The following is a 27,939-nucleotide window of genomic DNA, read 5'->3' as shown; positions in this document are numbered from 1 at the left end:
TGCTAACAGATGCCAGGATGAGGTTTCTTCATTTCACTATGACCCACAGTCTATCACTACCTTGCATCCCGACCAGGACAAGTTATGGGGACATGTGTAGATCACTGATCCAAGCAGGGAACGCATGTTGGGACTGGCTCAAGCGTTCTGTGCTGGTCCTTGCCTTTCAGTAGCCACTGCCTCCCATCTACCCCCCAGGACCCAGTAAATCCTTAAGGCTTTGGATACCTAAGCGTTACTATATAATGTTGCACAAATGTCTTCTTCCATAAGACCAGCAAGATTGCTACTGCTACTCATAGGGACAATTTTTACCCACCCGCTGATCTGTGCCAAGTCATCCTAGGTCAGTTACTTCTCTGTTCCGACCCATGTGGGTATGAGGTCGTGTTTTAGACTGCAGGCCCCGTCTATGGTATTTTTCCGACTTCCATTACCTTCGTATCTGATGCCCTTACAATCTTGGATATATTTATCCTCAACACTCGGGTGAGGTAGGGAAGGGCCACTGTGACTATTTTACAGATGTGGAATAGAGACACAGAGAAGCTACATGACTTGCCCAAGGATCACAAAGGAAGTCCGTGGCAGAGAAGGGAACTGAACCTGGTTCTCCCAAATGATAGGCCATCACCCCTAGCCGCTGGAGCATCTTTCCATGCTCCGGAAAAGAACTGCCATTTACAGTGTTTGCCTAATGCCTAGCACAACAGGGTGTTGAGGCTTCCAGGTACGACTACCACATAAAAGTTAAATTAAAACAAATCGAGCACGAGTCTGACGAGGACAAAGATCAAACACTTTTTATTTCCTTGAGCTCCAGTGTTATAACTGTAGCAGCATTTCAGAAGCCAAACTTTCTGCATTATTAAATATATGTATGTTCTCTTAAAAAGACGGACAATATTGAATTTAAAAAAACTGCAATTTTAAAACATCAACTTAAACAATAAATTTTAACACTCATCCTCCCCCTTAAAAAATGTGCGTTTGTTGCAGCCACAAAGCAGCAATACATCTGTTTCACACACAAAGTTGGTTTTAAAATGTCAACAGAACGTTATTGGCAGAATATTGAATGTATTTTTTAAAGTTGCAACCTACATGAGATGCAGCCCAACACGGCTTTGGTTGGGATCCTTTTAAATTGGAGATCCAGCAGGTCAACACTGGAGTTGATAAACAAGCATTAAATTTTAATGAAGTACCGCAAGAAGAGAAACTGGACACGGTTCCAAGAGGGCTCCATTCCAAGCTGAAGTTATTGGTCCATGTTTGATTACATAATAGAGAATATTGCCCAGAGTTAAGGGGCTAGGTTTTCAAATGCTCACCACCCACATTTTCCAAATACTCAGAAACTTACATAGGACTTAAGCGGCTAGATTTTTGTAAGCGCTCAACAAGTGGGAGATCCCATGAGAACAGTCCCGACTTTCAGCAGAGATCAGCACCTGCTGTGCAAGCTCTTGAAGCAAGTTTCCTTCCCCCTCCCCCCACCCCCATTGGTACCGAAACAGAAACTCAACTCTTCTGAAAGAGTTTGGCACCCACTTTAGGCACTGAGCCCTTGGCAAATCTGGCCCCTTGCATCTGATCTTGCACCTGAGGGCCGTGGAAGCTTTCCATTGGCCTCCAAGGACATAGGATCAGGCTCCATCTGCAGGTTGTCCAGGGTGAAGTCGTCAAAAGGATTAAAGTTGAGAAGTCAATAGAAAGGAAATGTTTGCCAGAATTTATGCAGGTTGCTACAAAGATTGACTTCTACACACCAAAGGAAGTTCATGCTGGAAACAGGCTGTTCTAGCTGGTCTTATTCGAAGGCAAGAAACTTTGTTCAATTAGCATCAAACCTGAGTTGCAATGAATTATAAAAAAAAGAAGCCTTATGCTCCAAGAAGGTCTAAACAAGGCATTTGAGACAGCAGGAGGGCCACATGATTTTCCAGGGGAATTCCGCCCTGCAATATTAGAGAGTTTTCTTTCTAGCTAGCAGCTCTACAACCTCCCCCAGGACTGTGAATGTCAAGCTGGGCTCTGGCTTGCTTCATCAGCACAAAAGGTTGCAATACATGAGCCAGGAGAGAATCCCAGCTCACTTTTACATCACCGTATCCTTCTCTCTGCAGTAACAGTAGTGAAAGTCATGCCAAATAACTGAATAGGTGCAAATCCACCCTTATTCTGTTGAACAAGGTGGGGATACATGGAATTTTTAAAGGGGCCTGAACAAGTGAAGTACCCACCTCTATTTGAATCTGCACCATCAACATTCACCTCACTACAGGGATTAATGTTTTGCAGCTGGAAGATATGGAGAGGAAGGTCCTTGGACTATAAAGTTTACTTGTTATTATACCATAACTGACATACTTCAATCTAAATGTTTACTAGTTTCTAAATACCACACACACACTCACCAATTACTTTCAAGTGCTAAGAACTGAGGAATACTTCTTGAATGTTGCTTGCCCATTAAATGGTCACCTATCAAAAATTCAAGCAGACAAAAAGTCTTCGCATTGAAGTCTGATCTAACGAAGCTTAAAAGCCTTCACAGAAGTCTGAAGCCTACAGTTCAGAAAATTTACCTAGTCTGTATTTTGGCTGGTTTGTGACCAACCCATATCAGATTTGTATTCAGCATGCTCTTAACAAGATTCTTCCATATACTCAGCATGCCCCCAGCTCCACTCACTTTTCATTAAATGTTAGGAATGAGATTTTTGAAAGCCGTCTAAACAGTCTTCCAAATCCTTTGAAAACCTCAGGCTAAAAACCCTGCCAAGCTTGCATCTGCTTTCACACCAAGCTCTTGGTACAAAGATGAGCATGAATGCTTTCTAGTGTCAATACCATGCTCACAATAGGCAGAGGTTACAAATTCTGCACTTCGAAAAGCTAAATAAAAACTAAGCTTGTCAAAAAAAGGAAAAAAGTTAATTGAATGTAAGGGATAGCAATAGACATGAAAAGAATGTTCCATAATTCCTTATCACTTGTAAAGAAAAATTTACACAAGTTGCATGTACATTCACTAGAGAAGTACTTCTTGTAGTGATTTAACTTCCCCAAATAAATATTGGTCAACCAAAGTAATTAGCCAAACTTAGTGTAATGCAAAAGTAAGTTCACATGAAAGCCACCATACAGTGAAGGACCTGACTTCCAATTTGTCTCACTCAGGCCTTAGTGAAATTCCCCAATTTTACAGTGACTTTTCATTATTAGATACATACAGACTAAGCTGTACTTTAAATGAAAAACTCCACGTTAAAAAATTAAATGCAAACGTTAGACATGGTAAAGCTTTTTCACCTCTTTCAGGTGAGCAGAAAAATGTACCTGTAAGTCATTGGTACAAGGTGCACGATCAAGACTTAATTTGGGGTTAGAGGAATACCAACTTCCAATCTAGTCAACTCAAAAAAGTAGCTTCAGGTCCTATATGTTCTCCCAGACCCTCAGCCAGCTTTTGGATCATAATTTTCCTTTTAAAACGATTCTTCCACATTGCTGTGTGAAAAACCCATTCAAAAAATACAGGAGAAACAGCAAAAATGATCTTGTACAAAGCTGTCAAATGCAAAAAACAAGCAAACAGAGAAATACTGTCTGCTGCAGTATCTGTTTTAGGAAAGTTTAAATGTTTGTTGTTTCACTAGTAGGTGGACAGTTTCAGGTAGAATCAACCTTTTCACACTGATGTCCCTTCAAAGGGGGGCTACTATTCAGTTACACTTCTAAAACCAGAAAAATCCTGCTAGGTTTTTCATCGATTGTAATGTTAGCCACCTAGTCCCAACTAGGTAGCCAACTGGCTATTAGTTAATAAATTCAGCATCTATAGTTCAGCAACAAGTTCAGCTTTTGCTCTTTAGACCAGTAAAACCTTTTCATCTTCCACAATATTATTGCACCTAAATTAGATAACTTGGGTCAAATATTAGAGATTTAAAATTCAAACACTATATTTGCAAAAGTGGTCAGTTTAATTTGGGGAGAGCAGTCAATGGTTTTCCTTGCCTCAAGCACAGGAGCTGTACTTGGTAAACACTGGATTCAACATCACATTGTAAGAAGATGAGCTATGGAGGCTAAGTGGAGCCATCCACAAACGTCGCTTGCAAAAAAGCCCATAAAAAGAGAACTGAGGGTCCAATGTGCTTTTTTGAACGCACGGAGTTCTTTACTACAGAAGCATGAAATAAAGCATCGGATTTCATAGCAGCAAATGAAGTCCCCAAAGCCCTAAAATCCACTAAACTTTAGGTTTTAGGACACTTCATTTATACATACCAATCGGACAACAAACAGCTGCTGTTTGTTGGCTTTGCTTTACAAAAAAGGTTTTGATTCCGCTGTTCTCCTGTTTAAGGTTTCACTTTTCAAGAGCTTTTTTTGCACTGTGATTGACAGTTTCCTTGTGGTCAGTATGCAACTCTTACAATTCAAGGTGAGTTGTCTTATAGAACTGTAAACCGATACTTTTGTGTATAAAAGCGTGCAGGAGCAGAGTAACATTCTGTATGTAAACGAGCACGAGTCCTGCACAGTTACTCATGTGTAAGCAGGAGTGAGGCATTAGTGGAAAATAAGATTATGAATAAATAAGAGTAATGAAACCTATTATCTATTAAAACGCCACAAACTGTACCTTTAAAATAAGTTTGCCAAAAATACTCATCTTTCAAGTACAATTGTAAGTCAGCTACAGGTGTAACAATTAAACTAAGGTTTTTCAAGAGCAACCAGTGGTTTTCGCTGCCCAACTTGAGACCCCTCAAACAGACCATTTTCAGAGAGCATGTGCTCAGCACTTTCAAAAAGTCGGGCTCCTTTAAGGTGTCAAGTGGACGCCATAAAACTGGAGGCAGCTTACATACGGACATATGAAAATCCTGGCCACTGTTTTGGGTTAAATGCTATGATTAAAGCCATTCTGGCTATTTAAAAAAATAAAAATAAAAATAAATGCTTTGGTTCTTACATATCATGATGGAAGAATTCAGCTTTTTTTTTTCCTTCTAAAAACAGCTCAACTTCCAGCTGTACTACTATTAAAACAAAATTTCTACATAGAAAAATAAAGGATAAACATTATCCATCTATTTTATATTAGGTCATATATAAAGTTTGTTCAGTGACAGGATATTTAATTTCTTTGCTGTAAAATATCTCACAATACTATTTTTTTCCCCCGTGCAGTCTAAGTTTTCTGGTGAAGTGGTAACACTACATCTTAGAGCTTATCCAGAGGGAAAAAAAAAAAATAGTAATTTCACTTCTCGAAAGCTATAAATATATTAAAAAAAGTCTTTAGACCATTTGATTCTAGCAAACAGGGTGCCAAATTTCGCCAATGACCACTTAATTCCTCTCCCCACCAACGACAGAAAAGTGAAATTCAATTGTGAATCCACAAGAAATCTTGCATGTTTCACAACACTAGCGAGTCCCTCAGAGTTTACAAAAATGTCATCTGAACCTTAGGCTCGCTCTAGTCAAGTCTTTCAATAAGGAGCTCTTTTTTCCAGCTTGTGTTTCGTGAGGAAGTACTTAAAGAATTCATACACTGACCACGCGATGGCAGTTGAAGGCATCTGGTAAATGACACGAGCCTGCACCCCTCGGAAATACCCGGGGATACCGCCCAGCTGATAAACTGTCCTGAAAGCATTGGCCATTCCGGAGAGGTGCCCACTGATGTTCACTGAACTCAAGGCCACGTTTTCCTGAGTGTTGAGCAACGTCTTGCAGACGTCAAGGGGTGTGGTGGCAGCGGCAGCCACAGCTCCCGCGATGGCACCGGAGAGGACGTGCGAGCGGGGGTTGTATTCCCGGCGCGGGTTGATTTGCTCCTGCATGAGCTCGTATGTGATGAAGTGAATGGCTTGGAAGGGGACGTTCATGGTGAGCTGCGTGGTATAACTCCGGTAGAAGGCAGCCAGTCCTTCAGTCCTATGCACTGCTCGTATGCACTCCAAGACTGTTTTGTAAGGGGAGTTGTACATCTGCATCCGCTGCTTCACCACTGATTCGGTAGCGGCCGCGGGAGGTCACGTGGCACCAGACAGGATGGATAGGCAGCCAATGGGATAAAAGATAAACAAGTTAGACACAAGTTCTTTTGTAATCATCATCTCAACCTCGAGCTATGCTCCCAATTCACAAGCATTGCAAACCTTCCCTACAGCAGTGGGGAGCACCCTAAGTGGATAATGCTGCAGATACAAAAAGATCCAATAGATGCTTCTAAGTGAAAATCATCCTCATCAAGTCTTTAAACAAAAAGCTACACACTTCACCCTTTCACAGAGCTTCCCCATACCGGAGAGAACTCTCAGTTCCTCAGGAAGGCAAAGATCATTTCAGAGATAACAGGGACACATTTAAGAGGCTGATCCTGCTTCTTTAGAAGCCAGTTGCAAGACTCACCATAGCAACACCCATGTTACAGCAATGGAAGCACAACTGTGTGTTAAGTGACTTGGTCCAAGGCCGTAGAGAGACTCAGTGGCAGAGCTAGGGGTGCAACTCACAAGCGCTTGGCTTGTGGGCCCGTGCTCTAATTAGCCACTGTGATGTTACCTCTTCAAAGAGGTTGTTTTTAACCAACAACAAAGCAGATTGGAAATGTTTCGTTTTCAAACATTTCTATGGGGGGGGGGGAGGGGGAGAGAGGAATTTGAGTTTTTGCAAAAAAAATTCCTCAGACAGTTCCAATAAATATAGAGAAATCTGATGCTATAAATATTTTTCCCTTAAGGAAAAAACTTTTCCTTCAAGTGTACATTGTGAAAAATGATGGGAGGATTCTTAAAGCACTTAGAAATCAAACACATGAAGGCCACAGCATATCAAGAACATACACTTCAACAGCAGTTCACTGATAAACATGCAGTAGTGAGTGTTAAGCCACACAGAGCGAAATGAGGACTGCTGGGATATTTTTGGTGGATAATGTCTGTTTGCTTGCAAATCCAGAGTGCATTTTGCATGCAACACTGCAAGTTATGGGCTCCGGCCAGTAGTTACGCTGCAAGTGATTTATTGTGCAGCTGAGACACTCGGAAGACTCTGGAATTTTGGGGTGACATCATGGCCCCATAGACTCCAAAGGAGCTAGAATTTCACCCCAGACGTCTTCCCATTGATTTAAAAAGGATGCACGCCAAGGAGTGCCACACAGAAACCAACAGGCATTCTACCCAAGTGTATACAGTGTGCTCAGCATCATAGCATGAGGGCTTTAAATATCAAGTATCAAGGGCTTTAAATATTATGTTTAGAGAATGAATAATTACCAATAACTTTATTAGAATTTTCCCAAGATGATATTCTGCCTTCAGAAGGGTACCATGCTGCTTATGAGCAGAATTTCCACCTAAGCCTGGATGACATTTGCAGCACAAACTGGTTTTTGTTTTTCTGATCTCTGGCTACACAATATATAAGAAGCTATAGATTTAGGGAGGCTTTTTAAAAAACACTCAAAAAAAAAAACAACCACACAAACATGAGACCCAAAAGGGCATTCAGAATGTTTTGCCCTTCAACAGCTGGCTCAGAGAATCGGATAAAAATGTCAATATTCAAATGGAGGATTAACTTTATTCCTCATATTTTATATATGTATGTTAGGAGAAAATGTGCTCAGAATCCACGCAACTGAGAAGTTCCATCCATTTCAACTGAAGCGATCAGAGTTTCTTTGCACAAGCTTACCGTGACCCTTAGCTCACAGTCAGTGAAAGAGAGTAGTAGTTACACACTACTCAACTGGTGAGTTTCCAAGCAACTTACTTTCTTCCCCCAATTTAACTCCACTTCCACTTACAATAAAGGACATTACCTTCAGCCGGATTCATTACTGCATCATGGAGCAATGTGGCCATGCTCCCAGCTATCCCTGCAAAACAGAAGAGTTCCCTTCACAATACAATTCTGGACAGCTTCTGTAGGTTAACCTAGGCCAGTGTTAAGTCACAATTCGAGACATGCAGTGCATAAAGTTACGCAACAGCCTCTGCTCCCACAGTATATTCTCCAATTAACAGTCCTGAGCTCTTCATGGAAGTGTGATAAAATCCATCCGTAGAATGGGCTGGAAGGGACATCTGCTACAACTTAATGTGCCGGCCACTGGAGTTGGGTCAATATGGTGAGTCACGTAGTCCATCCTGTTTCCGTGACAGAATGGATGCGGGCTTCGCCTATGCTAGCAAACTGCGCCAGTTTAACTAGATCAGTGTAAAGACATCCAAGCTACACTGATAAACAAGGTTAACACTGGTTTAAAGGTGTTTTTAACCGGGAATTTGCATCAATTTACCTAGACTGATTTTTAAAGTTTACTTAGTTTAATGTACTCTCTAGTGTATTTAAGGCCTTACAGATTCCTTAATTAGCACTGGTAGATGAGCTTCACTTCAAGCGTAACTAGATTTCTCCATTGCCCGAATGGCTTTTCAAGTCAGTTCTCCTTGTCCTCAGCATTTAACTTAAATTTCCACTGTTGCTACTGAAAGCTTGTACAGTTTCGGCAAATAAATGTCAGAAATAAGAGCACACGACTTTAAAGGAGTCGTTAAGCAAAAAACATTAAGTCCTGGCCTATACTTAAGTGGTACTGGCAAAGCAATGTCTGTTAAGGGTGTGGAAGAACAAACAACCAACACTCCTAATCAACATAAGTATGCCAATAGAACCCTCTAGTGTGGACACAGCTATACCGGTACAGTTTATGATGGTCACGGGAACCTGCATAAGCTATTCTGGTATAAGCATTTTTATACTATTAAGTGCCCAAACTAGATGGTTTTGTTAATATAGCTACATTGGCAAAACCCTCTGTGTAGAGAGGGCCTTTTGTCAAGCAGTTTAATGAAAGATTTAGTGCAGATCGGCTGCGCTGCAGAAATGACAGACAGATGCAACTGGCCGTCAGTCACAGTCACTGCTTTGAGTACTGCATGGAAACCCAAGAAATCCTACGTCAGCACAGTAAGAACAAAGCCCCGATTTTTTTAAACTACAAATGCATTCATCACGCTGCTATAGTGTTAGATTTTTAAGTGTTAGAAGCATCTGTCATCACTGACCCTTGGTCCATCTGGACATGTAACGTTCGACACCGTGTTCAGTTTCAAGACCATCTCAAAATTAATGACATGCTATGACAATAGGTTGGGACTAATGCACCCATTGTGGGACTAAGGTGAACAAATTCCACTCAAGCTTTCACAGGTTAAGGCCAGGCGGGACTATCATGGTCCTATAGTTTGACCCGCGTAACAGGCCATAGGGTTTCCCCCAGTGATTCCTACATCCAGACTAACTTCTGATTGAGACAGAGCATTCTTCCCACGGTTTGCAGCGTGGCAGAAATTTTTGGTAGAAGGAAGATGACATTTTGGTGGCCAGCAGTACCTCTAACAGAGACGCTGTCTGGCCAAATAAGGCGCTGTGCATTAAAAAGGGAAACCTATGTTCTGAACACTGCAACTGGGCTGTGTGCCTATGTATTAAAAAACCCACACATACACACACAAATATATTTATGCCAGCATCCCCTTTTAAGAAGCTGCTCCTCATAGAAGTTCTAATAAGCCATTTCTATTCCTCTTACCCAGTAGGGGAAAGATGAAACCCACTCAAAAGCAGAAGCCTACAACAGGAAAGCTTGTTTCAAAGCCAGTCTGTTCTCTATGGGAACGTCTAAACAGCTGGGAGATGGAATTCCAAGCTCAGGTATACACAGACATGTCAGTGCCACTTCAGCTAACGCACTAAAAATGGTGCAAGGCTGTGATGGCACCGGTGGCGACTTGGGCTAGCCAAGCAAGAAGGTTCTCAAGTCTCGGAAGGGGCTGTATTCAGGTGGCTAGCCCGAGCCACCGTCCATGCCACCGCTACCACACAGTCATTTTTGGAGCACTAGCTCACCCGTGTAACGTCTACCTGAGCTGGGCATTGCACCTTCCAGCTGCTGTGCAGACATATCCTATGTTGTGATTCTGGAGCGTTATGTTTGGTTAGCCCTAACGCAGCAAAGGCCCACCGTGCCAGTTAACACTCTCTAGAGGCCGGATTTTCTGAGCAGCTCAGCCACTATATAAAGCACCAAAGGAAGGGGCCAGCTTGTCAAGAAGAGCTTGGCACGGTGGACGCAGAGCACTTTTGGAAGCCTGGCCATAAGTGTCCTAATGGAACCTGCTGGCTGCTGAGCCCTTGGAAACTTGGAAGTAGGCTTTGCATCTCATGTTTCTCCACCGCCCCCAAACACATGTACACTTCAAGTGTCTGTGTAACACCAGGATGAATGCAACAAATCAAAGCCAGTGTCAAGTTCTTCCCAAAGCAACAGAGTAGACACAAGGATGCCAGGCCACTGTAAAAGCAGGAAGCAGGCAAGAGACAGGTAATTAATTGCAAACAGTTGCAAAATACCATTGGCCAGGTGGCTATTTCCTCCGTGGTGAATAATGTCACTTAAAGTCCTTTTCATTTTTTCATAGCAGGCAAAATACATTGCATGGGCAGGGCCAGCCCCCAGCACGGTGACGTTAATTCCTCGTAAAGGCCTCCAGAAGCCTTCAGTGTGAATAATCTTCTTCAGGGCCCCATACACGCTCTTGTACTGGGCTTTGGGATCTGGTTGTAAACTCTGCATTCGGGTCTGTAAGAAGAGGAAGAGGACTTTAATTAGCTGTCTTCAAGAGAACAAGGTGTGCCAATCGTCCTAAAGCGCTGCAAGGCCCCTGCGAGCCAACATGCGCGTCCCTGGTTAGAGACGTGAATAATTCTGTTATGCGGAGCTCTGACATCTCCAGATTGTGCCACATTAATTCTTAGCCTGCAGTACTGAGAAAATCTAAAACATTCAGCAATTGCCAAAGCTGCGCTCAAAGATGCCAAAGCTGCGAAGCCCAGTTCAGAAACTCAGAAGGCACACGCTCCAGTTTGCGTCTCATAATCCATCACTGACATTTAAAAATTACAGAACACACCATGATGCCTTCGCTTATGCTAACCTCAAGACAAGGACTTCTCTGTTAAGTCCTTAGCAGCTGCAGCTTGTTAAAGAACTGCAATCCCCAAGGGTAACGGATGCACAGCTTCCCCATCTCCACCTCTCCTTCCCTGTGTAGTAGGGAACTCAAGCAGGCAGCAGATTTCTTCTGATGAAGGGCACACCAAGGAACAGTTTGTGCGATGCATACCAACGCTGCAGACATTCCAGCCTCATGCCAGCAGGGGCTGCTACAGCCTAAGCCCTTGGGGCTCTTTCACAAAAGAAAAGCACACCTCCGTTGGCACAGAGCCCAGGAACCAGTCTCTTCCAAAGTTCTAGGACAATGGAACGTATTAACGCTCTTAGGCCAGCTAGACTACACTGCATTACGTCCAAGACTCCATAGTGACAACCAAGTGTTTAAAATATTCTCAGCATGTCTAGGTCGGGAGGTTATAATTCAGTGGTCATATATTCAAAGCACGAACATACAAGTGGGGCGAGTTCAGAGACAGCAAGTTTGCCAACTTCCCCACTAAGGGAGTTCGGGTTGAGCAAGGAATGACTGATTGAGCCTTTAATTTGTTCCTGTTATAACCCATACGCCATTTCCCCATTCCACATCTCAGCCTGGTTTGGTCATTTCCTGGCAGATGCTGTTTACTAAGGCAATTAAAACTGATCTTGAGAGTCACATGTAGCAGAAATTACTGAAAGTAAATTCTCCAGCAGGGTGGGGGAAAATAGCGAGAACTTGCAGAGAGTTTGTGCAACTCTTTCGGCAATCTAATAGAGCGTGTGTTAACACATAGTATTGGCTGCTTACCAGAATCCGCAAAAACTTCCATATTTTCCTCTCCTCTTCTGCAGAGTGAGGACTCTCATGCAGAAATGCTCAGAGTTATTTCATCATCAACAGCACAGCGCGCTTTGTAATTGGTGATAAGCCTGTAACATTCCATGCCTCTAAAACAGTCATGTTTTCTGTCAGCCCCCCCAAAAAATTTAATTTGAGAAGGTTGTCAAAAGGTGAGGCCCCTTGGAAGAAGAGAAAGAGGCTTTCCATTTTGTAAGCAAGAAAAGCAGATCTCTAGAGAGGCCTAATTTATCTGGATGAAAAGGGACTGGTAAGCAGTGCTACACAGCCGCACCAGAAGACAGAACTGTGGCCCTACAGGATCCATTTTTTGACCACTCAATGAGGAGGGTCTACAGAAGTTCCATGGAAAGTTTACCCACCTTCCTAACCTTAGACAGCAGACTTCTTATCTCCTTAATCTCACTAGCCGAGTTTTCCAGCGTTGCTGCTTTCCCCCGACAGACCATTTAAGAGGACAAGATACCACAGTGTCTGTTTTGACCAGAGGACACGGGATCTGGATGTTGAGGAACGCCTTTGATCCAACACACTCCACAGAAAGTATTACAGCTATAGGGTACGTGCTTGGCCACTCAATGAAGGCATTATTTAAGCTTTTGAAAAAAAACAGAACACCTCCTCTCACACATCCACAACTTAAGTGTTTTCAGAGCTGAGGCCCTAAAGTAAGGCTGAGGTTGGCCACCCCGAGAAGGCGCCAGAATTTACCAATGTACATTGCCAAAGAGCCACAGTAATGCATCAGCAGCCCCCCAACGCCTCCCGATCAGCTGTTTTGTGGCATGCAGGAGGCGCTGGTGGGGAGGGAGAGGAGCAAGGGCATGGCCGGCTCAGGGCAGGAAGGGGTGGAGTGGGGGCAGGGCCTGTGGCAGAGCCAGGGGTTGAGCAGTGAGCACCCCCCGGCACATTGGAAAGTTGGCACCCGTAGCTCCAGCCTCAAGTCAGTGCCTAGACAAGGCGCCGCATATTCACTTCAGAAAAGCCGCATGGGGCTCCAGAGCCACAGGTTGGCCACCCCTGCCCTAAAGTATCTGAGGCTTGGTCTACGCTGCCAACTGAACGACAAAACTTTTGTCTTTCACAAATGCTTAAAAAGCCCCCCTGAAAGACAAAAGTTTTGCTGTGGAAAGTGGCAGTGTAAACGGATCCTTGTCGGCAGGAGCGGACAACGCGAATCCCGCTCGTAGGGGGCGGAAGTATTTTGTCAGCAAAAGTGCTGACAAACAGCATTTACACTGCCCGACTTTTAATGACTCGGCCATGTCAGTAAACGCTGTGTAGCGTAGACAAAGCCTGAGTAACTATGCAGGAGGGCCTTTGAATAAAAAAGGTGTTATAGAAGAGATTAAGACACTTTCAAAATACAAAATTACCCCACCTTTGTCCAGCTCAGCTCTCGTAGACACAGAAGAGAGTCCTTTTCTGACCTTTTAATAGTTAACAGCCTCCACTATAATACCAAGTAAGTTTATAAACTTGCTTTGGTAGATGTAGGGATCCGAGAAGTATTTTAGTGCATTCTGCTCGAGATACCATCCGACTGCACAGAACTGTCACACACTATTACTACATCTTCTGTTTTACGAAGACTGCATAAGACGTACCCTGATGTGGGCACTGACGTCCTCATTTTAACCTCCCTCCAAATACGGAGCTCTCACTTCCACAAAGCTAGGCCTGATCGGCACCTAAAACTTACTCAGCCAACTATGTAAGTCAGGGGCATGAAAAATTCACCCCCGAGAGACACGGTAAAGCCAACTTAAGCCCCAGAGTAGATACTGCTAGGTTGATAGACTGAAGAGTTCTTCTATCAACCTAGCTACTGATTCTCGAGGACGCGGACTGACTATAGCGACGGAAAAACCTCCTCAGTCACTGCAGTGAGCACTGTAGCGCTGGTAATAGACACAGCCTCCCTCAGATGCGTGTTTGCAAGCCCTGGAGAATACCCGCACTAAGAAATACGGTCCTGGTACTTTACAGCACCAAGACAATATCTACAATTGACACAGCAGTGTAACAATATTGCATCTGTCTTAAAAACACTGAATTCAAACGCAGCTGTTTTACAGGCGAGACTAAACTGAAGGAGTAAGAGCGGCACTCCTCGTCAGGGAATGGTTCAGAAGGTCAGAGTAAAGGCAAAGTTGTAGTATTAGTCTGAAAGTAGAAGGGTTTCTATTGTACCTAAAGCAGAACGCATTGGAAGTGTACTTACAAGATGCTCATAGCACTGCAAATCAGGAGGTGAAAGCTTTCCTGCTCAAAGCTGCATAGGTATTAACAGCCTGGAAACCAGTGATAAGCAGAAAATGATTATTAAAAAAGCTTCTCTCCACTGTATCCATTACATCTGGAAAAAGCAGCTCTTAGCTTAGACATTTGCAGCCACTAAGCACTCCTATGCCACTTTTTACTCCTGGACATGAACGCTTTGCACACTATTACTAATACCTGAGAACATCCCTTCACCTACCTCACAGGTGACAGAATGTGAATCGTCCATGCTGTCAAAGCAACTGAGTGGGGAGGAAAAACCCAGTCATCCAAATTCAGTCCCCTACTCTAACCACTAAAGGACACTCCTTCAATTCCACTGGCCAGGGCCCTCAAGGGCAATGGCCAGGCTTATTTAGCAATTTAAATGCATTTCCTGGCTTGCATTTCCATTCCATCTAGGTGTTAAGTGTTAGACTGCATGAGCCACCCATGTCCCTGCTTGCCCATATAATACCCAAATAGAATAGCAGGCTGTCAATCTGCTTTTTGCCAACCCAGTACAGTAAACCCCATTTACACAGAACTACCGATTAAAGGACGATACAAGGCACATGAAGCGAGTCCCCTGCACATTGTTTTATTCGCGGTACACCCCCCTAAAAAAGCAACACAACACAGGAATTACATTTGTTAATGGACAGAAGCTAATTTACAGCTGATGACTTGCAACTGTCGGGCCTATTAAGTGAATCCAGTAGGTCTAAGCACAGCAATCAACCTATCAACAACAGGGACTACCCCTCTAACTTGCTTGGGGGAGGGGGCAGAACTACCAGAGACAGGCTTGCGGTTTTAGTCACTGCCCTTCTGTAACACTCTCCTTTCTGCACACCACAAAGAAGATGGGTGTATCTAAGTATTTCTATAGCCCCTACTGCTGCAGAATCCAAATGTCTCATAATCATTGAAGTGTTTGTCCTCACCACCTCCGGAGACAGGGAAGTGTTATCCCCATTTTACAGATAGGGAACCAGAGCAGGAAAAAACTAAATGCCTTGCGCAAGACCAAGCTGGGAGTCTGCAGTAGAGACAGGAATCAAATTCACATCTCTCAAGTGCCTTAACCATTATGCTTCCTCCCTGGCCATGTGTAGTCATATGCTCTAAAGCAATCATGCAGGGAACAGACTACCTAATAAAAATCAGAGATTAGGTAGCAAGCCTTTAATGATGCCATAAAACATGCCTCTATTAGATCAGCAAACACTTTGCACCATGCTCAGTCGAATCCATAGGTAAAGAAAAAAGGGCTTAAGCATCTAGTTACAAAGCATGTCAGAACTTCCCCTGCTTCCTGCAAAAGCTTCTAGAATTCAGCTAGCCCTTCGCCGGTTATAAAACAATTTGACCCTCTAAGACTTGCTGGGCACAAGAGGGTGCTAATTCTATCCAGTGGAAAACCTCAATGAATGCCAAAGAGACAACATTTGGCTAAAGGCCAAAAAACAAACCAACCAGAAACAAACAAAAACCCACCACAAATAGGTGGTAATTTATGACTCAGATGCAGGATCATGAACCAAAGCACAGTAAGCATTACACAAGTTCCCCCTCCCCAGACTGTTTCTGAAGTTTAATCAAGTTCCTTTAACAACCCCATACCAAACTGCATTCACTGCTCTAACTGAAAAATGCAGTGTTTGTTTTGTTTTGTTTGTTTTTTTCAAAGTGGTGGAAGAAATCAACAACAAAAAAAATCAAGGACGATCTGAAGATAGGACAGGGAAAGGAAAGTGAATTAACCAGTGTCTTACCAGGAGGGAAAAAAAATAAATCATGATTTCTGTCAAAGAAGCTACACGCCACCACTGACTTGACACTAGGAATAGCCACCCTCCCGTCTATTTTGGAATCACGTTAGTTGATTTTAAAAACATCTGTCCTGACAAGTCACATAAAGAGCCACCTATGTAAGGGACACTAGGTGGCAGTTGCTCTAATTGTAAACGCAAGGCTGGGCTCAAGAGTCCTGGGTAATTCTCCCGAGTTCACTGTGCGACCTTGGGAAATGAGTTTTCCCTTCCCCGTGCCTCAGTTTTCCAATACCCATCTTAAATATGTTTAGTTGCCTTTGCAAAGTGCTTTGAGAGCTATTTAAATACAAGTAATAACTGCGTTCCAAGAAGAAAAGGAGTACTTGTGGCACATTAGAGACTAACAAATTTATTTGAGCATAAGCGTTCGTGAAGTGAGCTGTAGCTCACGAACGCTTATGCTCAAATAAATTCGTTAGTCTCTAAGGTGCCACTAGTACTCCTTTTCTTTTTGCGAATACAGACTAACACGGCTGCTACTCTGAAACCTGTGTTCCAAGAGAAAATTCACAGAATCTAATACGGTATTGATAGAAATTCTTTAAAAATAACCAAATGACTATTTATTTTAAAAACGTTCCCTGAAGGTTATGCAACCCAAACATTGCTCCACTGAGCTAGCACATTACGGCCACTATCCATGTAATATAAGGACACATTTTCACTTTCTGTTCCTGTCATTTCTTCAGCATCCGAGCAAGTTCAAAAGGCAAGTCAGAAGCCAAGTTGATTAGACTCTTTACATACACACAAAAAGTTTTAACAACTACGGAATTAACAGGCATAGTAATTTATTCAAAACCTCCAATAGCTTTACCCCTCCCCTGCCCCACCTCAAAGTTTTAATTGCTATGATTGTCAATGCATCTAAATGCCATTTGAGGTCCCAGATCCTGAAAACAGATGTGCCTAGCTTGGCACAGGCTTGGTCTATGCTTAAATTTCAGCAGTAATGTCTGTTAGGAGTATGATTTTTGTGACACTTTTATAGCAGCAAAGCTCTGTGCAGCCAGTTATACCGGGGGTGGGGGGGGGGAAGCACTTGTCCAGCTTATTTTGTTCGGGGAACTCATGCCAACTAGAGTTCTTTTGCAGGTATAAAACTTATAAACTGCATCTACACATAGGTTTTGCCGGAACAGCAACACCAGCAAACCTTTTCTAGTGCAGATTAGGCCTCACATGCGGTCCTCACAGTTGCGTACTTGGGAAAGCTGACCACAACAGCTAATGCAGAATAAACTATTCCAGAATAGTTTCCCATGTAGACACTATTCCAGAACCAAGTGATTTTATTCCGGAACAATTATTCTGCTTTGTGAGTGAGAGTCAATTACTCCAGAATAAAAGTTCTTTTAGGGGAGCTATTTTGGAATATTTATTCGGCAATATCTTAATCTTATTCCACAACAGCTTTTCTGATCAATTTCCCCATTTAGACACACCCTCAATGAAGTCAATGGAACTAATCACATATTTAAAGTGAAGTATGCACACAAACATTGCTGGATCAGGGCCTTAGACCACAGCTATTACTGACATCCAGACTTAATTGTTTTGAAATTCACTGGGCCAGATCTGTTTTATAACTTCAGAACACTCAAACAGTACATCCAGAGTACATGAGCCTTGGCTGAAAACCAGGGAAGCCTGATTAGTTAAACCCACATGCCAAATAAAAGCATGAAAAGACAGCTCAATTTTCAAAGGCAACCAATCACTGGTACTAACGAAAACATGTGACTACACGCAAAGCACTAAAGGAATTTTGAAATACTTCTGTGCCACACCCTCTTTAGTCACACAGGTTCACAAGCACGCAGCTCCCGTCCACGCTTTTTGCACCGACTAGAACGCATTCTTTGTCCAATCCAGAAGAGTCTGATTTAAAAAGGAATTAATGTTTACGGATGAAAGAAACAATGTTATCAGTGATGCTCTGTGTGTTCTATCCTGTCCAAAGCAGCAAGTGTCAAACAATGCAAAAAAATGTCGATCGTTAAAACTAAGAGCATGACCCTGTGAGATGCCAAGCACCTTACCTCCTTCTGATTGGTTTATGCTAAGAGCAGCCAGGAATAAGCTACATATGATGGATAGTGCACTGGACTAGGACTTGGGAGACCTGCATTACATTCTCAGCTCTGCCACTGATCTACTGAGTGACCATGGGCAAGTCACTTGCCTCTGTGCCTCAGTTTACCCATTTGCAATACGGGGAGAATGATTCTGATCTCCTTTGTAAGGTGCTTTGAGGTCTTATAAAGAGCTATGTATTGTTATTAATGAAGTCTTAATGGCAGTGAACCTAGACCGTTATTTTCTCTTTAAGTGTCACATCAACTTGGAAGTCTATGTGCAGGCACGTACCTGATCAGTCTTCTTTTATTGAAGGAAGTTAAGTTTCCCCACCCCACAGAAAGCGTCCTTCACTGTTTTGGAGCAAAGAGGAATGGCATGTTAATTCATTCTCAGTTTATCTATTATTTGATTTCCAGTAGAAGCTGAAGTCCCCAATCAAGCTCAGGAACACACTGTGTTAGGTGCTGTACATACAATAAGCCTCTCTGTGCAGGAGTTGCCTTATAATCTGAATAGACAAGACAAGGAATGGGAGAAAAGCAGTAGCATCCCCATTTTACAGATGGGTAAACTGAGGTACAATGAGATTAACGGTGTGTCTACATAGCAAAAAGACTCACAGCAGCGAGTCCAAGAGCTTAAGTCAACTGATTCAGACTCACACTGCAGGGCTTCTTCTGTGACTGCACGCAAGTGACTTAGGGCACGTCTACACAGCAGAAACAGCTGAGAGTCTCAGCGCCTGGGTCAAGAGACCCAGGCTCATGCTGCAAGGCAAAAAAATAGGCGTGTAGATGCTCCCGCTCGGGCTGAAACCCAGGTTCTGAAACCTGGCGTGGGAAGGGTCTCTCAACCCAGGCTCCAGCCCAAACAGAAAAAGTCTGCACTGCTATCTTTAGTTCTGGAGTTGAAAGCCCAAGTCAGTTGGCCCAAGCACTGAGACCCACTGCTGCATGGTTCACACACACACACTTTTGCTGTGTCCATGTAATATAAGTGACTTGCCAAAAGTCACAGAGGAAGCCTATAGCAAAGCCAGGGATGCGAGCCTAGGTTTCAAGAGAGCAAGACATGTACTGAACTGTCAAAGCAACCTTGTACCCTTGTAACTATAAGCCTTGCCCCTTCTCTCTCCTCCTGTCCCCTTCTCTCCCCGCCTCCACCCCCCGAACCAGATTTCTACAATCAAGACTTTTAGACCTAAAATTCTTCAGAGAGCAGGGGCCATATTGGATTTCACACTTGCAGCACTGGATAAGTAATTATTGTTTTGACACCAACTCCACAGAGCTGTGTGGAAAACAATTTGCTGTACATTCATCTGCTCTGAGCCTTCCTGTAAACACTAAGATACACCTGAACATACTTCTACATTTAGAAAGCTGCAATAGTGGCTATATAGTTGCCTACTAATTTATCCCTCCGTCATGAGGTTAGGACACTGAGGGAGGAGGGGGAAAAAAATGACTAACAGGTGTATGCTTACTCATGCAAGATGTTTCAGTGTTCCTTTTTGTATTTTTGCACCTCTCATGATTTCTTGCAGTATTAATTCCTTGTATTACAGTGATCTGATCCATCCTAAGTGTGCAGTAGCCCAACTAGCCACACCTCAATATATAGGAGTTGTGCAGCAGTTATCTTGTGCATTCAGAACCTCTTAAATCAGATGTGTGGAAACTACCATGAGCTGCAATTTGCATCTAAGGCCACGTCCACACCAGCAACTAGGCGTAATAGTTTGCTATACCAGCAAAGTTGCACTTTTATCAGCGTAGTGCATTTCTCACACAACCTCCACACACACACACACACTTTATGCATGCATACACTTCCCCCAAGTCCAACAAGCTATACCAGTAGAAGTGTGGCTTTGTTGGTGTAACTGCATCTAATACTAGGGGCTTTTCCAAGCACAGCTATGTTGGCCAGGGATCACAACTCTTCAGACCCCTGCCAACACAGCAGCTATGCCAGCAGAAGTCTGCAGCATAGACAGCCTCAGACACTGCAACTCGGTACTGAGGTTGGCTGGTCCACCTTTTCAGATGCCTGTGTGAAGTCAGCGAAAGATGCTTTAAAAACCTCACATCCTTAAGTGATCAAGAAAGACAGTTTTACCCCAGCCACTTAAAATAATCCTCATTGCATAAGCAGCAAAAAGCCTATAGAACAATTAAGGTTATCCAGTTAAGCTGGTTTCAGTTTACTCAAAGGAGGCAATGCTAAAAACAAGCCATTGAACTCCTTACAGAAAGCCAGGACATGAACAAAGTACAGGACTAACTGGATTATGTAACACCCTTCATTTACCAGCCCAGTCCATGGATACAGTCGACCTGTTATAAAGACTCACTATATTTCAGTTTGATGGATGCATTTAATGCCTGATCTAAAACCCACTGAAGTCAATGGGAGTCTGATAAATCCCTTACACAGTGGTACCCACAATTATTTGTTTGGTCTGGGCAGTCAAGTGAAAGAAGAAAAATTCAAATGTTTATCTTAATTACCCTCCCCCGCCCAAATTCTAGACATTGCTAATCGTTTAAGATCTTTAACCATTTAAGAAAGTTTTGAAGTTCTCCTTTGAGCCAGACATGACCGCGCTAGTGCTGTCAGTCAACACATGGCTATTGCAAGAGAGTCTGCTACCAGACTTCCTACCACATTCTGGATTTGTCCTGCCCTAAGCATTGCATTCGTTCAGTTCCTGCTTCATGACCCAGGCCTTCACACAAAGGAGGAAGCTTTTATCTGCAATGTATATTTTATTTAACCCTTTCTGATATTTATGAAAAGATGCAAGGCAGAGCCATAGTGACTATTCTATTAAAGCAAAAGTGATTCAATGCTGCATACACCAGTTTAACCCCCAAGTTTTACTTTGGGGATAGTACAGTATGCAAGTTCTACACACTAGCCCCTTCACAAGATGCTTACTCCCTAGCTCAGAGCTTCCATTGCTGCCCTTTTAATGGAATATAGAAATAGAGCAGTGGTTCTGAAGCTGTGTTGCAAATGCTATTCAATGACAGGAAGGTAGCGAATCAGGATTGGGAAGCAGACAGGAGGATCAGGATACTAGAAGGTTTGAGAAACCCCGAGATACACCCATTTCTTCACTGTAGTCCTCAATTGATGTCCACCAGTGCCAGGTGCTGATCAAAGCAGCACCGCAGGTTAAGCAGGTGCATTTCACCCAGCAGGGGATACATTACAGTAGCGACTTTTAAGCAGTAGGTTCCAAAGTGTGGTCTGCAGAGCACTTCGCACATCATCCACAAAGAGCAGATGGGTCACAAGTTGCCCCCTCATTTCCAGTTGAGAAACTGCATTCAAAGACAGGTTTCAGAGTAGCAGCCTGTATCTATAAAAAGAACAGGAGTACTTGTGGCACCTTAGAGACTAACCAATTTGAGCGTAAGCTTTCGTGGGCTTAGTCTCCAAGGTGCCACAAGGTGCTCCTGTTCTTTTTGCATTAAAAGAGAGTTAAAGATACGTTATCCTCCTAATACATGTTCATGAAAACAATCGCTATACCTGCCACAGGAATACTATTCCGGCACCAGTGGGAAGAGGAGAGGTTCACACTACAAAGAGTTTGAGAAACCCTAAATTCATTGTGAGATCTGTAGACAATCAGATTTACCGTAGCAGATGGAAGAGAGGGGTGTTGGGCAGCACTAGGTAGCGGTGGTGGAGGAGGTATGCTGTGGGGAGGTTACTCTGCGCTATCTTATCACTGGGTTATTTGACTTGAGCTGGGGAAAGTGATGCCGTTGTTTATTTGTTAGTGTATTTAAGAGAGATTTTCAAGGGCACCAAGAACATCGACGGACTCTCATAGTAGAGCAATAAAAATCAAACGAGTACTTAATTTTCTACCTAAAGATAACATTAACAAAATAATTAGAGCTTAATTTACTTCAATAAATTGCATGTCAGATTAAGGACCTCTTAATAGTTAATAACAGAACTTGAAAAAAAAAAAAAAAAATACTGTCCAGACATTTGGTTAGTTTATAAGGGGTTTTCCTGGAAGTTGCACAAAGTTAACCCCTATATTTCACCACTAGTGTTACATAAGTATAAAGAGAAATCCATCAGTCTTGTACGTAATGTTTAGTCAATTTCTTTAAGAAGATGGAAATTTAGCGTCACAACCACGACATTTTATTACAAGCGATCTATTACTGCGTCTAAGATTACTGCTGCAATACTGACCATTTCAATTACCAATAGAAAGTCACCAGAAGTCAAGTTTTTCCAACTGTCTGAGACATGGAATACACACTCAGCCAGACTGTAGCCGTAAGAGTCAAATCCCCTTAATGAAACCTATGAATTCCAGCCATGCAACTTCCTTGGTATATATGTACTTTGAAGCTTCTTGCTTTTAACAGGCAACTGTATTAATATACTAGTTTCACTGTCACTGCAGGTGACAAGCAGATCACCCAACATAATCCGTACTAAAGGAAGAGGTTCTCAGAGGATGAAAGCTTTCGCTTGCCCTGTAAAACATGAACTTTCCCGAACTGCATCAGACCACAGGACTGAGACACAAACTCCCGATTTCTAATTCTAGCTCTGACGGACTCCCTTTGAGACCTTTGGCAAGCCAATCCAACTCTGTGTCATTTTCTTCATCGAAAGAGAGGAATAATGCTTACCCAGTGCACTAGTAAAGTCAGATTCCAAGTGCTTTATTAGTAATATAGTATTACCTGGAGACCCAAGATCCATTGTGTTAGGCCACATACAAACACATGGCATATAAACTCTTTAAGGTGGGGAGTGTTATGATCAAAGTACACAAGAGAAGGGTCATCATCTTCACTTTACAGACTGGGAAACAGACCCCCACGAAGGGACTTGTCCAAGGGCACACAGGGAGTTTGTGGCAGAGTCAGGTATTAAACTCGGATCTCCGAAGTCCCAGTACACTGCCTTAACCACACAATCACCCTTCCATTTGGTACTAAGTATAGCACCGGACAGAAGCGTGGCTGGTCCGTGGGGTCAGATGCAGAACGGAGTGAGCTGTAGCTCATGAAAGCTCATGCTCAAATAAATTGGTTAGTCTCTAAGGTGCCACAAGTCCTCCTTTTCTTCTTAGGACAGAGAGTCTGTCTCGTGCATAGAACACTGAACCAGGACTCAACAGACCCAGTTTTACTCCTGGCTCGGCCATCAGTCTGTTGGGTGTCCTTGGGCAAGTTACTTCCCTTCTTTGTAATGATACAGACCTCCTCCTTTGTAAAGAGCTCTAAGACCTACAGATGGAAGCAATATTTTACCAGCCAGCTCTTACAGAGCGCTTCTCATTTTTTGCAGTTTGCTGTAGCACAACTGTTGCTACTGAAGTCAGCACAGAACACCTGGCTACCTGAAACAACCTTTACGAGAGGAAGCTTTGAATTAAACTATCCAAAGTGACACCCTAAGCAATGAAAATTACGATCAAAGATGTAACAAGAGATCATAGCAGATGGGAGGTTCCAGGAAACAGATGGCAGGGAAAGTCCTTGGCAGCGTCACTTCGAACATTTCTTCACACACTGTAGCTGAAATGGGCTCTTCCTGTTCACTTTCCTTGATACTTGGCTTTACCTGGCACAGGAGCAGCAATGAGACACCAATCAACTCCCGCAAAGTGCCTGCAGTTTCCTGGTGGCATCAAACCTTTAGGAGAGAAACTGTAGACAGCCTCTTGAATTTCCAAATTCTGCTGTTCAAGCAAGCGTGATGGCTCAACGCAATACCTAGCTCTTACGTAGAGCTTTTCATGAGTAGCTCTCAAAGCACTTTATAAAGAAGGTAAGGATCATTATCCCCATTTTAGATGGGGAAAACTCAGGCACAAAAGGGAAAGCGGCCAATGGTCACTCAGCAGAGTCAGGAATAGAACCCATGTCTCCTGAGCACCAGTCCAGTGTTCTAGCCACTGGGCAACACTGCCTAAGAGCAGCCTACATGGACAGAATTTTGCCATTACACCTGTGCAATCCCAATGAGCTAAACAAAGGCATAATTTGGCCATGTAAGTGGTAAGGCCTACCTATTTTCGACCTATATGAGCAACTGCAGCTTCCGATAGTGCTGCGCAAGGGTGAGGATCACAGTTTGTTGCGTTACGCTCCACAAGTGGCTGCACCTCAGCGGTGGGCAAGTGACCACTATAGGTACATAATTTGCAATGTAACAGATTGGCCATGTCTGATGATGAAAAAGGAACATGCAAATAGAATTAGGAGTATGTGATTAAGAGAGATAAATCAAGTCACTTAAAGTAGACTTTTGCTAGAGAAAAAGGGTTGGGTTTTTTGGGCACTTCATTGTTGTCAGCTTTCATTCTTAACCCACCAGGATTTGAGAGATGAGATTCTAGATCATACTGCCTGCCACTGTAAGTAGAGCACAAAACCAGGAATCTGAAAATCTGAATTCTAGTCCCAGCTGTGGCACTGTGAGACTTTGGGTTATTTGCTTATGTTCTATGCCTCAGTTTCAGTATCTACAGAATGGGGGTAACATTTACCTACCTTAAAGTGCTTCGAGATCTTCTGATGGAGCATGCCATCTAAGTGTGAAGTAGTACAGTCAAGTCATCACCCCACCCATCAGAGAAAACTTTACCCTCTTAAAAAGAAAAAGGAGTCCTTGTGGCACCTTAGAGACTAACAAATTCATTTGAGCATAAGCTTTCGTGAGCTACAGCTCACTTCATCAGATGCATTCAGTGGAAAATTTATAAATTTATAAATCTCCCCACTGTATTTTCCACTGAATGCATCCGATGAAGTGAGCTGTAGCTCACGAAAGCTTATGCTCAAATGAATTTGTTAGTCTCTAAGGTGCCACAAATACTCCTTTTCTTTTTCGAATACAGACTAACACGGCTGTTACTCTTTACCCTCTTAGTAATCAGACTGTGAAGCAATTTAGGACTGTCATTCCCCTTGACCATGACATAGATCTCAGTGTATTTAACCTTGCTACAGAGAAGCTCTGCTTAAAAGAAAACAGACATTACTTTCATTTACTCCCTCCCCACCAATTTCCCAGTAAAGGAAATGCCCTCTTGAATAACACCGGAAAGTCCTGAGTGGTGATGTGCAACTCTAACCATGACTTGGCAAAATACAGTAAGCTCATTATACCTGGCTATTGGCATGAAAAGGGAGGTGGCTTGGGGTTAACACTACTTACACTGTTAATGTAAGCCATATGAGAAAAGCGATGCCCCACGATTAACACCATTCTGCAAATTGTTAGAAAAAGCATGCTTCAGCATTTTTAATCCAGCACAATTCAGTGACCTAGAAAGGTTGCACAAAAGAACCCAAAGGAACTGGCTCATCATGAAATACTCCTGCTAGAATGGAAGTCAGGAATGAGGGGAACAAACGGGCATAGGAATATTCCCTGTACATTCATCTGTCAGCGTGGAAGTGTCTTGCGCATTAACAGTGTGATACTGGAATTTCCTCTCTTTCCCTTCAAACTCATCTTTCTACTGTGGTTTCAAACAGCCCTGCAAGTACAGGGGATAAACTAGAATATCAGCTCCCCCAGAATTTACTTGGGATCCCTCTCCCATTTGGCAAGATGTGAAAGGCTAGGTAACCCCAACCCACACATTGAGAACCTACCATCTAAAGGGCCAAATAGGTCTCTGCCATCTCTAATTTAGGATTAGGACAACATGCTTCCAGATAGCTACAGTGAATAAGACAGGGATCATTTGTTTGAACTAGGAAAGAAAGCTTAGTGGAATATTTTGAAACAATCCACTTCTTAACAGTGACATGCCCTACTATTCTAGGGGTGTTTATCGAACTATGTACTTAGGAATATTGGGGCATAAGACATACTAGATAGGTTGTGAAGACTAGCAACTTTGTACAATATATTCTTATCCCTGATCAGTAAGGGCTACTTCTGTGCATTGACGTCAAAGATTTACAATATTAACAACTTTGCCTCATGCCATATGCAAAGTAGATATTATCCCCATGTGTCTAATGGTGAAAACAGACTGCAAAACAAAACACACCACACAAGAGAGACACAGCAGCAAGTCTCGGAGCCCAGGTCAACTGACTCAGACTCATGCTACAGGGGCAAACGTTAGTAGTGTAGATGTTCCCCTTTAGCCTGGAGCCAGGTCTCACAGCCTGGGCTCCAGTCCGAGGGGGAACATTTACACTACTATGTTTTTGCCCCAGAGTGCAAGCCTGAGTCAGCTGACCCAAGCTCCAAGACCCGCTGTGGTGGGCTGTTTTTCGCTTTGTTTGCCCTGTAGACCTACCTTAAGACACTTACAGTAGGCCACAGAAGATGCCTACAGCACAGCCAGAAATAGAACCCAAGGATCCTAATACCCAGTTATCCACAAGGCCATCCTCTGTCTCAGGACAGACAGTTAGTTCCAGGCCTCTGTTGTAAGCAAGTTGAGCCTCCCAATTAAGGTTTTGACTTTTGCACTGGACTTGCCTGGTGTTAGACTCAGATGTGTCCATTTGCAACCCACTAATTTCACTTAGAGTTTCAGGCCACTGCAGAGTTCTGTCTTGTTTCAGACAAACACCAGATGAAGCTCATCAATTTCATATTTTTTTTCCACCCAAAAGCCATACACTGGCCCAGCTTTGCAAACCTTCAGTGAACTGGGATTTGCAGTGAAATCTGGGGCCAGGAGAATTCTGCCAGCTTTCATTACCCATGTTTTGTTCCTATTCTTAAGCCTGCCTGCTCGCTAAATTCACTGTGTCAAAATGTTGACGCACCTCTCAAAAGCTCTTAGTCATTTACAAATCACACTGTTTGCAGTCTTTATAGCCTTTTTTTTCCCTCCCCTGATTTTAAGCTACACTCTATTTGTGAATGGATATATAGTTAAACAGAAGTCAAGAACAAGTTTTGGAAGTCACAATAATTACTCTGAGATCCATACAACCTCAGACACCTTTAAAACCTTCCATTCTTTACAGAGGTGTTAATAACCATCTCAGTGTCCTAACATACATGCTAACTTCCACTGGAGTAGACCGGAGCCCAGACAGGGGTCTATCTTCATAACAATACCGCTGTATTATTAGCGGCTTGTCAGAAGTTAGCAGCCAGCCTGGGCAGGCATATACATGTACAAGCTTAGTATACATGCATAAGTCAGAACTAAATGCGTACAATCGCAGTGTTAGCCAATAGTTTTATCTTCCTTCAGAGGGGATGAGATGGCACTTGGCCACTGAGATCAGTTCATCAAACTCTGCCCTCATGCTGGGCAAAGAGGGTTGCTGCTAGGCTGTATTTAAAACTCCACCGGCTGCAGGTAGTGCACCCATCATTTAAACAAGAATTCTGCTTTGGCTCCTTTCTGTTGACCCACCACTTTCGACCCTCACCTGCATCACTCCAACCTGGGCTCATACGTCAAGCATCCTGGAGACACCGACTCCTTGGAGCTCCTAAACAGACAATACCAGCTGGCACTATCATCGTCTTTACAAGATTTCTCTGCAAGCAGAACATGTTAAAACACCCTCGAAAAGGGATCCAACAGGTTCCACAGACAGGTTCACTGTTGCTTGCACAACCCAAGTTATTAACATGACACTTAAAAGGCAAACCAACTCCTCCCTGATACAACTGAAGCAGAAACATGGCACAATATGGACTTTTACCCTTCCAATGAACCAAGCTGCCCTCACACACTGCGCTGTTACATCCTCCCCATTATCCGGGCCCCGTAAAAGTCAGCAAGAGAAGAGTAAAAGACAATTACAGGATCAACAGCCCTTTACACCTTCGCCCAGGCTGCAGTTGCAGATCACAGTGCAGGAGCTGCAACCCTC

At 43.2% G+C, this 27,939-nt stretch overlaps 1 protein-coding gene across 4 annotated transcripts in view; it reads right to left on the bottom strand.

Annotated features, from left to right (window-relative positions):
- Window positions 1-778: 778 nt before the first annotated feature.
- SLC25A37 (solute carrier family 25 member 37) overlaps window positions 779-27,939 on the bottom strand; it is a 28,125-nt gene continuing 964 nt past the window's right edge. The window contains exons 2-5 of one of the 4 annotated variants that reach the window (XM_077805949.1): window positions 27,490-27,552; window positions 10,453-10,681; window positions 7,856-7,912; window positions 779-6,034 (exon numbers count right to left, since the gene is read on the bottom strand). In XM_077805949.1, coding sequence (XP_077662075.1) covers window positions 5,514-6,034; window positions 7,856-7,912; window positions 10,453-10,681; window positions 27,490-27,495 — 813 coding nt within the window. In that variant the 5' untranslated portion in view covers window positions 27,496-27,552 and the 3' untranslated portion in view covers window positions 779-5,513. Of the gene's footprint in view, window positions 6,035-7,855; window positions 7,913-10,452; window positions 10,682-13,275; window positions 13,297-18,364; window positions 18,386-27,489; window positions 27,553-27,939 lie in introns of those variants that run through there. The other 3 variants (XM_077805950.1, XM_077805951.1, XM_077805948.1) reach the window with 3 other exon arrangements.

Source organism: Eretmochelys imbricata, chromosome 26, assembly GCF_965152235.1.
Source record: "Eretmochelys imbricata isolate rEreImb1 chromosome 26, rEreImb1.hap1, whole genome shotgun sequence".
NCBI classification, from domain to species: Eukaryota; Metazoa; Chordata; order Testudines; family Cheloniidae; genus Eretmochelys; species Eretmochelys imbricata.
Note: the sequence above shows the minus strand (reverse complement) of the source record. Positions and strands in the feature narration are given on the sequence as shown.